The sequence below is a fragment of the Scyliorhinus canicula genome, chromosome 26, assembly GCF_902713615.1.
Source record: "Scyliorhinus canicula chromosome 26, sScyCan1.1, whole genome shotgun sequence".
NCBI classification, from domain to species: Eukaryota; Metazoa; Chordata; class Chondrichthyes; order Carcharhiniformes; family Scyliorhinidae; genus Scyliorhinus; species Scyliorhinus canicula.
In genome coordinates this window covers 11,099,924-11,110,089 of record NC_052171.1, presented here as the reverse complement: position 1 = coordinate 11,110,089, position 10,166 = coordinate 11,099,924, and the positions used below count along the sequence as shown (strand labels likewise).

Genomic DNA, 10,166 nt, shown 5'->3' with positions numbered 1-10,166 from the left:
GGATCCCCTGTCACTGTGGATGTAGGCGGGGAAACCGAACAGAGCGAAGATGGCGAAGGGGAATCTGGAGTAGTCATCGACCACACTGAGAATATATGTGTTTCGGTCGGTGGAGGGGAGGGGCCCTTTGAAATCCACGCTGAGGCGTTCAAAGGGGCGGGAGGCCTTCACCAGGCGCACGCGGTCCGGCTGGTAGAAATGCGGTTTGCACTCCGCACAGACCTGGCAGCCCCTGGTGATTGTCCGTACTTCCGTGACGGAGTAGGGCAGATTGCGGGCCTTGATGAAGTGGTACAGCCGTGTGACCCCTGGGTGACAAAGGCTGTCGTGCAGAGTCCGGAGTCAGTCCACCTGTGCACTGGCACGTACCTCGGGATAGGGCATCGGGGGCTCGTTGAGTTTGCCGGGACGATCTCATAGTTGTAGGTGGAGAGCTTGATCCTCCACCTCAAGATTTCATCATTTTTGAACTTGCCCCGCTGTGTGTTGTTAAACATGAAGGCTACCGACCGTTAGTCAGTGAGGAGAGTGAATCTCCTGCCGTCCAGGTAATGCCTCCAATGCCGCACAGCTTCACCGATGGCTTGAGCCTCTTTTTCGACAGAAGAGTGCCGAATTTCGGAGGTATGAAGGGTGCGGGAAAAGAATGCCACGGGCCTGCCTGCCTGGTTGAGGGTGGCGGCTAGGGCGACGTCTGATGCGTCGCTCTCCACTTGAAAGGGGAGCATCTCGTCTACTCGTCTTTGGCGATATCGGCTCTGATACGGTCGAAGGCCTGTTGAGCCTCGGCCGTCAGGGGAAATTGAGTGGACTGGATGAGTGGGCGGGCCTTGTCCGCATAGTTTGGGACCCACTGGGCGTAGTATGAAAAGAACCCCAGGCAGCGTTTGAGGGCCTTGGGGCAGTGGGGGAGGGGGAGTTCCATGAGGGGGCGCATACAGTCGGGGTCGGGCCCCAGAACTCCATTCTGGACCACATAGCCGAGGATGGCGAAGCAGTTCGTGCCGAATACGCACTTCTTGTTATCGGTGAGGTTGAGGAGAGTGGCGGTGTGGAGGAATTTAGCAAGGTTGGCATCGTGGTCCTGCTGATCGTGGCCGCAGATGGTGACATTGTCTAGGTACGAGAAAGTGGCCCGCAGCCCGTACCGGTCGACCATTCGGTCCATCTCCCTTTGGTGATGGTGATGCCGAAGGGAACCCTGAGGAAGTGATAGAGACGACCGTCTGCCTCGAAGGCAATGTATGGACGGTCCGATTTACGAATGGGGAGCCATTCGTAAATGGGTAGGCAGCTACAGTTGAGAAGACCCGATACTGTGCAATCTGATTGACCATATCAGATATGCGTGGGAGGGGGTACGCGTCGAGCTGTGTGTACCGATTGATGGTCTGGCTGTAGTCCACGACCATTCTGTGTTTCTCCCCAGTTTTAATGACTACCACTTGGGCTCTCCAGGGGCTGTTGCTGGCCTCGATGATGCCTTCCTGAAGCAGCCGCTGGACCTCGGACCTGATGAAGGTCCTGTCCTGGGTGCTGTACCGTCTGCTCCTGGTGGCGACGGGTTTGCAATCCGGGGTTAGGTTTGTGAATAGGGAAGGTGGGTCGACCTTTAGGGTCGCGAGGCTGCACACAGTAAGGGGTGGTAGGGGCCCGTCGAATTTCAAGGTTAGGCTCTGGAGGTTACACTGGAAGTCCAGGCCGAGTAGCAGGGCAGCACAGAGGTTGGGGAGGACGTAGAGGCGGAAGCCGCTGAATTCTATACCCTGGATCATGAGCGTGGATATACAGTACCCCCGGATCGCCACGGAATGGGATCCGGAGGCCAGGGAGATTCTCTGATTGGTGGGGTGGACCGCGAGGGAGCAACGCATTACCGTATCCGGGTGGATGAATCTTTCGGTGCTCCCGGAGTCCAGTAGGCAAGAGGTCACGGGCCCATCGATCTTAAATGTGGTCAATGCGGGGCGAGGTTGCGCGGGCGAGACTGGTCGATGGTGAACGAGGCGAGTCATGGCTGGTCATCGCTGGTGTCGGACGATGGGGTGCCTGGGGGGCACGGCTCCTGGAACGATGGTGGTGCCCATGTGCCGTGGGGAAGACAAGATGGCGGCGCCTGGAGATCCTGGGGTGGGCAAAATGGCGGTGCCCACTGGCCGCACGTGGGGTCCATGATGCATAGGAGGGGTGGGCTGCGTGGCTGGGGGTGTAGGCCTGAATGTTGCGCGAGTCGATCGTATTGGATAGCACTAGTTTCTTTGTCTCGGCGAGATCAAGCATTGCCCCCTAAAAAGTCGCTGGCGTATGAGGTCCGACCCAATCCCCATTACAAAAGCGTCCCGCATAAGGAGGTTGGAATGTTCAGTGGCTGTAACGGCCTGACAGTCACAGTCCCGGACTAGTGGGATTAGGACCCGCCAGAAGTCTTCTACGGACTCACCAGGGAGCTGACAGCGAGTGGAGAGCACGTGTCTGGTGAAGAGCGTGTTTGTCTGATGGGCGTAATTCTCTTTAAGTAGCGCCATGGCTTCATCATAGTTCAGCGCGTCCTGGATGAGAGGAAAGACGTTGGAGGTCAACCTCGAGTACAGTTACTGTATTTTCCGGAATAGGTTCTGGTGCAGATCTGATGCACGCCTCGAAACAAGCTAGCCAGTGCTGCAAGTCCTTTTTGGCGTGGCTTGATTGCGGATCCAGCTGCAGGCGATCCGGCTTGATGCGGAAGTCCATCTTCTGAAAATCTTAGTGCAATAAATTGATGCACGATCAATTGGACAAAGACGAGAGTTGAATGCAACTGAGGCTTTATTGCTCTAAGATGTGTGGCCTCCTGCAGCAGCTGGCGAAATGGCTGCTGTACGGGGAGCACTCATATTTATACTCCGCGTACTGGGCGGAGCCAGCAGGCAGGGACTACCGCTGTACCTGTAGTACAGGGTCTTACCGTAAATCTCCTAATACATGTACAACAGTGGTTTACCACAATGCTCTACTCACCCCACACTCGCTGCAGACACCAGGGTGGCTCAGAGAAGACCCTGCTCCCTGATTTTGGGAATCGGAGGTGGACCCACTGCTCGATGCCAATGAGGAGGGAGGGACACCCTCTCCCCCAGGGTAGGCCGCAGGCTTCTGAACACGGCCTGGGAGGAGGTGGCAGAGGCAGTCAGCGCTGCCGACCTCACTACGAGGAGACAGCTGGTGATGAGGGGTGGGGGGTCACTGGAGGGGCCTCTGCCCTGAGAGGGGCAGAGAACCAGGGAGGGTTCCAACAGCAATGGAACAGGTGCCCTCTGGGTGGGGGTGAGCTCTGCTGATCCCCTGCCTTCTCGGCAGTGGGCAACGCTTCTGAGGAGCGCCAACACCTGCTCGGCCACTGATTGAGCTTGGCCACGCCCAGCCCCTTGATGATACCGCTGGGGTATGAGGGTTTCCAGAGGGGTAGGCCGGGATGGGCTCCCACATTAACACACGCTCTCTGAGCATTTACAGGGCACAGTGAGCAGCCAGCAGTGTGATCAACCAGGGATCTGTCAGTAAAACCAAAGGGTTGCGTTTACACATACATACTGCAGCGATGCAGCCTGAGCTAGGCCAGCCCGACCTCGAGGAGGGCACCCCATCCACAGACATGGCTCCAAGTCGTTCCCTGTCGCTCCTCCATCCCGGGCAGCCACCGCCTAGCAAGCCCAACATTTTCTGAGAGTTATTTTAGCTTCTCCTTGCTCTTCAACAGCAGCGACGCCCAGGCCCCGCTGGTCAATACTTGGACCAATTTGCGCCCATGTGACGTCCACCTGAGAGGGGCGGAGCATGGCAGAGGTGCGGAGCGTGGCAGAGAGGCGGAGCGTGGCAGAGGGGCGGAGCATGGCAGAGGGGCGGAGCATGGCAGAGGGGCAGAGCATGGCAGAGGGGCGGAGCGTGGCAGAGAGGCGGAGCGTGGCAGAGGGGCGGAGCATGGCAGAGGGGCAGAGCATGGCAGAAGGGCGAAGTGTGGCAGAGGGGCGGAGCGTGGCAGAGGGGCGGAGCATGGCAGAGGGGCGGGGCGTGGCAAAGGGGCGGAGTGTGGCAGAGGGGCGGAGTGTGGCAGAGGGGCGGAGCGTGGCAGAGGGGCGGAGTGTGGCAGAGGGGCGGAGTGTGGCAGAGGGATGGAGCATGGCAGAGGGGCGGAGCATGGCAGAGGGGCGGAGCATGGCAGAGAGGCGGAGTGTGGCAGAGGGGCGGAGCGTGGCAGAGGGGCGGAGCGTGGCAGAGGGGCGGAGCGTGGCAGAGGGGCGGAGCGTGGCAGAGGGGCGGAGTGTGGTAGAGGGGCGGAGCGTGGCAGAGGGGCGGAGCGTGGCAGAGGGGCGGAGCATGGCAGAGGGATGGAGCATGGCAGAGGGGCGGACCATGGCAGAGGGGCGGAACGTGGCAGAGGGGCGGAGCGTGGCAGAGGGGCGGAGCGTGGCAGAGGGGCGGAGCGTGGCAGAGGGGCGGGGCGTGGCAGAGGGGCGGAGCATGGCAGAGGGATGGAGCGGAACGTTTCAACCCGCTACTGAGATTCAAACCCAGGCAAATGACGGTTTTCCAAGGACCCACCCGCGTGGGACGTAAACTTTAACAATGTGGCAGCGGGGGACGGCAGCGTGGCAACAGAATCAACGGTGTGGTGAATGTATTGCTGTAACAATTCACCAGCTGTATATATCTGTATTACGCTGTGCCCATGTGGGCTCCATGTATGGACAATTGTGTGGTAGTCACCACTGATGTATATATTGTATATAGAGGATGTCGGGGTCGGTGTTTTGTGGTAAGGCCCTGTACTACAGGTACGGGGGTAGTTCCCTGCCTGCTGGCTCCGCCCAGTAGGCGGAGTATAAATATGTGTGCTCCCCGTACAGCAGACATTTCGCCAGCTGCTGCAGGTGGCCACACATCTTAGTGTAATAAAGCCTCAATTTCATCCAACTCTCGTCTCTGATCGTGCATCACATTGTATGGTATTACCTGGAATGTATCATGTTGGGGCCTGTGTGGGCTCCGCCCCTGGCTCCACCCCTTGAGGGGAGATATAAAGAGCAGTCGCCCTGTAGGCGGCTCCCACTAACAGGCCAGTTGCAGGCAGGCACTGTTCTAGTTGATTAAAGCCTCAGTTTACTTCTACACCTGGTTTCGTGTGAATTGATGGTCGCACCAGACGGTCCGATTTTTCCACTGCGCACAATTCCCTGCTGTTGGCAGGAAGCAGAGAATTCAGCCCCCTGCCTGTTGTGACCCTGGAGTTTGCCTCCGCTGCTCCATGATGGACAAGGTGCGTACATCAGACAAGAAGCAGACTGAGCTTTGATTGGTCGCCCCAGCTGAAGAAAACACCCTCCATTGAGTCAACATCGAGCCTCCCCCATGACAAAAGGCTAATTGACCGAGGTGTTGAGTTGAAGGATTGAAAGACATGACAACGAACCACATCAATTCCCAAATCAGTAAGTTAGTAAAAGTTTATTAAACAAGCAAATCGTGGTTTCAAAGCACTTTGGCCGACATGCTTAACTATCACAATCCATCACTGCAGCACACATCATCAATAGAGGGTAAGGAAAGGAACATTAATCATGAATATTAGTGGGTTAATTCAGATCTACATCAATGTGTAACATTCTGGCAAAATCACTTCAGTTTTTGAAACTAAATAGTTTTGTTGGCTTGGCAACCATGGAATAGGAATTGGTTGAAGTAATTGACAGCACAGGGTACAGACAAGAAGGGCCCAAGCTTAAACAGTAACTTATCACGGTGCCAGACACATCGCTCAGTCAATAAATGACTTTGAAACTGCCCGAATTGCGATGTGAGCAAGCACGCACACAATTAACGGAAAAGATCTGATTCCAAAATAAAATTCACATTCAGTGCAAAAGGCCGGCCACCCTCAGCTGGAGGCGGCACCATGAATAGGGAAAGATAAGTATGGAGCGTCAGGGAGAACCAGGATTCATTTACAGTGGCACATTTCACAGTGTAGGGATTGAGCTGGGTTAACAAGCAATGGGCAGCAAACGAGAAACACACACACACAACATGGAGTGGGACAGATCTCTTTGTGCTGACGCTGAATTAAATTTCTGAGCAAAGATAGTGCGGCAATTTAATTTCTTTCAATTTAAGCGATGCTCCACCGGAGATTTTTTTTAAACATTTGCTTTAGCTCCAGCCGTGCTTCTCGCAGTATGGCATAGTCTGAAAGAAAGAACAGCCAAAGTTCAAACATGAGGGGTCTTTAGTCAAAGGCGGAGTTTGGGCGGGGGAGCCACCGTTTGCTAATCTCCGGAAAACGCGGATGTTTTTTCATGAGAGCCGGGGGGGGGGGGGGGGGGGGGGTAGGGGGCCGGATTCGCCTTTTCTGTGCCGAAGGGCGGGATTCTCCAATTACTGGGGGGTTCGAAATCCTGCTGGGCGCCGTGGAGGAGAGGCGGGACACCCTGCTCGCCGGGGTGGGCAAGGAAGCTGCCACCCACCACGGGCCTGGGCGCCGGTGAGAAATGAAAATGAAAATCGCTTATTGTCACGAGTAGGCTTCAATGAAGTTACTGTGAAAAGCCCCTAGTCGCCACATTCCGGCGCCTGTCCGGGGAGGCTGGTACGGGAATCGAACCGTGCTGCTGGCCTGCCTTGGTCTGCTTTAAAAGCCAGCGATTTAGCCCGGTGAGCTAAACCAGCCCCGGTGCCAGATGTCATAAACGCCAGGACCTGACAGCAGTGCCGGAAGACGTTGCACAGCCTTCTCATGGTGGCCAGGGGGGGAGTGGGCAGCATCGTGCCCCTGGCATCGACCCCTGTTCCGCACGCCCGTAACCTCCCCCCCCCCCCCCGCCCGCCCCCGGCCAACACGGAGGTCAGCGGAACGCACCCGTCGGCAGCCTGTTCGTACCCACCTTGTACCACATGCCAGCTCCCAATGGTATCCATCATGGCCAGGCGCCGTGGCCACAAATTCAACCAGCTGCCCACCTCCTGCACGGCACAGATCCGACTGCCTTGCGTTTTCTGACCCCGCCCCCCCCCCCCCCCCCCCACCCAGGCGAAGGTGCCGCACAACCGCAGAGAGAGACAGAAGGACCTGTGACCCCCCCCCCCCCCCCCGCACTGTTGTGGAGCTGTGGGCACTGGGCCTGGTCGGAGGGCCAGGAGAGAGGGCAGCTGCCAAGGTGACGGTCAGCATTGGGCAATCAAATTAGCACGGTGTCCCTGTGGCACGCTCCCCACCACGCCCAGACCACCACCCCCCCCCCCCGCCCACGCCATCCTCACATCACCCCACCCACCGCTCCACCCACCACCCCCACACCACCCAAACCCGCCATCCGTGCCGTGTCATGTCGTGAGTCTTGCAGGATGACCTGACGACGTAGCGGGCCTTTCTGGTGCACCCCCCCCCCCCCCCCACTATGCCCGCACACGGCCACAACCCCAAGAAGATATCAACGGCAACGGACAGCAAAGGGAGCCCCCCCACCCCCCCAGATGCCAGCCCGAGACACCCCTGGAACACCAGTCCGGGGGGGGGGGGGGGGAGTCGACCGTAATGGATAGCACCAAGGTGGAGGCCTTGGTTGTAAAGGTATCAGCCATGGGTTAGGATGTCCAAAGCCGGGGGGGGCACTCTGTACAGATGGTGCAGACGGTGGACGAGACGCCAGACAGGGTGGCCATGAGCAAGAGCTACCTGGACATTGCAACGGTGCTCCGGAGCTTGGCCCCATCATAATGGGGTACGGCTAAGGGTGGCGGCAGCATTGCCCGGGCACAAGGGCGGTGGGCAGGGAACGGTGAAGATTCAGCTGCGGGCAAGTGCGGGGGAGAGCCGGGCCTGGGGTCCTTGACTGTGGTGGTCCTGTAAGGAGGGGTGGGGGAGGTTCCAAGCAGCGATGGCCAATCGGCCTGAGGAGCGGGATTGTTGGTGGTAAGGTTTGGCCCCTTGGACATAACTGTGGTTTCTTGGGTGGCAGGGAAAACAGCCACAGTCACAGGGGGCGTTGGATTTGGCCAGTCCAGACTCAGGGGCAGACATCCGTGGGTCACGGAATGGTCATGGAAACAGGCAAAAGCATAGACGGGGATGAGGAGAAGAAGAATACACAGGGTCAGAGTGGGCATTTGGACAATCATGGCTTCATAAATAGGGAAGGAATCTCAAGGGAAATGGTGATAGGGCCCAGGGTCACAGAGGAAAGGCACAAGGCTACGTTGGATGGTCACGATATCGGAATGAGTGAGGGCCTACATGTCCAGAGGAACACTGAAATGAACTGGATTCCCGTGTCAAAGAATCATAAAATCCCCACAGTGCAGAGGAGACCATTCGGCCATTGCTCAGACTATCCCTCTGAAAGAGCCCCCTACTTATGTCACTTCCCCTGCTCCACCTCCATAACCACACACAACCTGCACATCTTTGGACACTAAGGGGTGATGTACCATCAATTCGACTCGAGACACATTTAGGATCCGAACTGTGGCTTTAATCAGCTAGTTGTTAGCCCGGTGGTCGACTACAGAGAATGGCCGACCGCCGGGAACTCTGGGTACTTATACCCCGCCTCGGAGGCGGGGCCGACTTGCCTCTCGACCAATTGGAGAGCAGTTACATGACTAGTCCCAACCAATCGGACGAGAGGCACATGACCAGCCAGAGCCAATGGGAAGCCAGTGCTCTGCACCAATGGCAGTGCTCATATCCATACCACCACAAGGGGAAAATTAGCGTGGCCAATCCACCTAACCTGCACATCTTTGGACTGTGGGAGGAAACCGGAGCACCCGGAGGAAACCCACGCAGACACGGGGGAGAACGTTCAGACTCCGCACAGACAGTGACCCAGCCGGGAATCGAACCTGGGGACCTGGCGCTGTGAAGCAACTGTGCCAACCACCGTGCTACCCTCTGCTAGTTACATCCTCAAAAATCTCCTGTCGGCTTGTCAAACATCATTTCCCCTTCGTGAATCCATGCTGACTTTGTCAAATCCTAACTAAACATTTCTAAGTGTCCGGTTATCACATCTTGAAATGAAATGAAATGAAATGAAAATGGCTTATTGTCACGAGTAGGCTTCAATGAAGTTACTGTGAAAAGCCCCCAGTCGCCACATTCCGGCGCCTGTCCGGGGAGGCTGGTACGGGAATCGAACCGTGCTGCTGGCCTGCCTTGGTCGGCTTTAAAAGCCAGCGATTTAGCCCAGTGTGCTAAATCAGCCCCTTTAGAACATAGAACATAGAACAGTACAGCACAGAACAGGCCCTTCGGCCCTCGATGTTGTGCCGAGCAATGATCACCCTACTTAAACCCACGTAACCCGTATACCCGTAACCCAACAACCCCCCCATTAACCTTACACTACGGGCAATTTAGCATGGCCAATCCACCTAACCCGCACATCTTTGGACTGTGGGAGGAAACCGGAGCACCCGGAGGAAACCCATGCACACACGGGGAGGGCACACACGGGGAGGACGTGCAGACTCCACACAGACAGTGACCCAGCCGGGAATCGAACCTGGGACCCTGGAGCTGTGAAGCCTTGATGCTAACCACCATGCTACCGTGAGGCCCCAAAGGGCCCCTTTGTAATGGACTCAAGCATTTTCCTTCAGACTGGATGCAAGACTAACCGGTGTGTCGTTCCCTGTTTTCTTCCACCCTTTTCCAAGTTAAATTCTCCTCCTACCTATATACAATAGATACATCTCTGAGTTTTGAAAACATCGCGGTAACCTGTTGGCTGGTCCAGTTCCTGTAATCGTAACCTTGACCAGAGATTTCATGAATTGAACATAAGAACTAGGAGCAGGAGTAGGCCATCTGGCCCCTCGAGCCTGCTCCGCCATTCAATTAGATCATGGCTGATCTTTTGTGGACTCAACTCCACTTTTCGGCCCGAACACCATAACCCTTAATCCCTTTATTCTTCAAAAAACTATCTATCTTTACCTTAAAAACATTTAATGAAGGAGCCTCAACTGCTTCACTGGGCAAGGAATTCCATAGATTCACAAACCTTTGTGAAGAAGTTCCTCCTAAACTCAGTCCTAAATCTACTTCCCCTTATTTTGAGGCTATGCCCCCTAGTTCTGCTTTCACCCGCCAGTGGAAACAACCTGCCCACATCTATACTAACTATTCCCTT

The 10,166-nt window shown here is 56.3% G+C and overlaps 1 protein-coding gene across 1 annotated transcript in view; it reads right to left on the bottom strand.

Moving 5' to 3' along the window:
- Positions 1 to 5,466: 5,466 nt before the first annotated feature.
- Positions 5,467 to 10,166, bottom strand: part of LOC119957432 (prosaposin-like) — a 70,494-nt gene continuing 65,794 nt past the window's right edge. Inside the window, exon 11 of the mRNA XM_038785498.1 lies at positions 5,467 to 6,219. Within this exon, the coding sequence (XP_038641426.1) occupies positions 6,184 to 6,219 (36 nt within the window). The 3' untranslated portion in view covers positions 5,467 to 6,183. The remainder of the gene's footprint in view (positions 6,220 to 10,166) is intronic.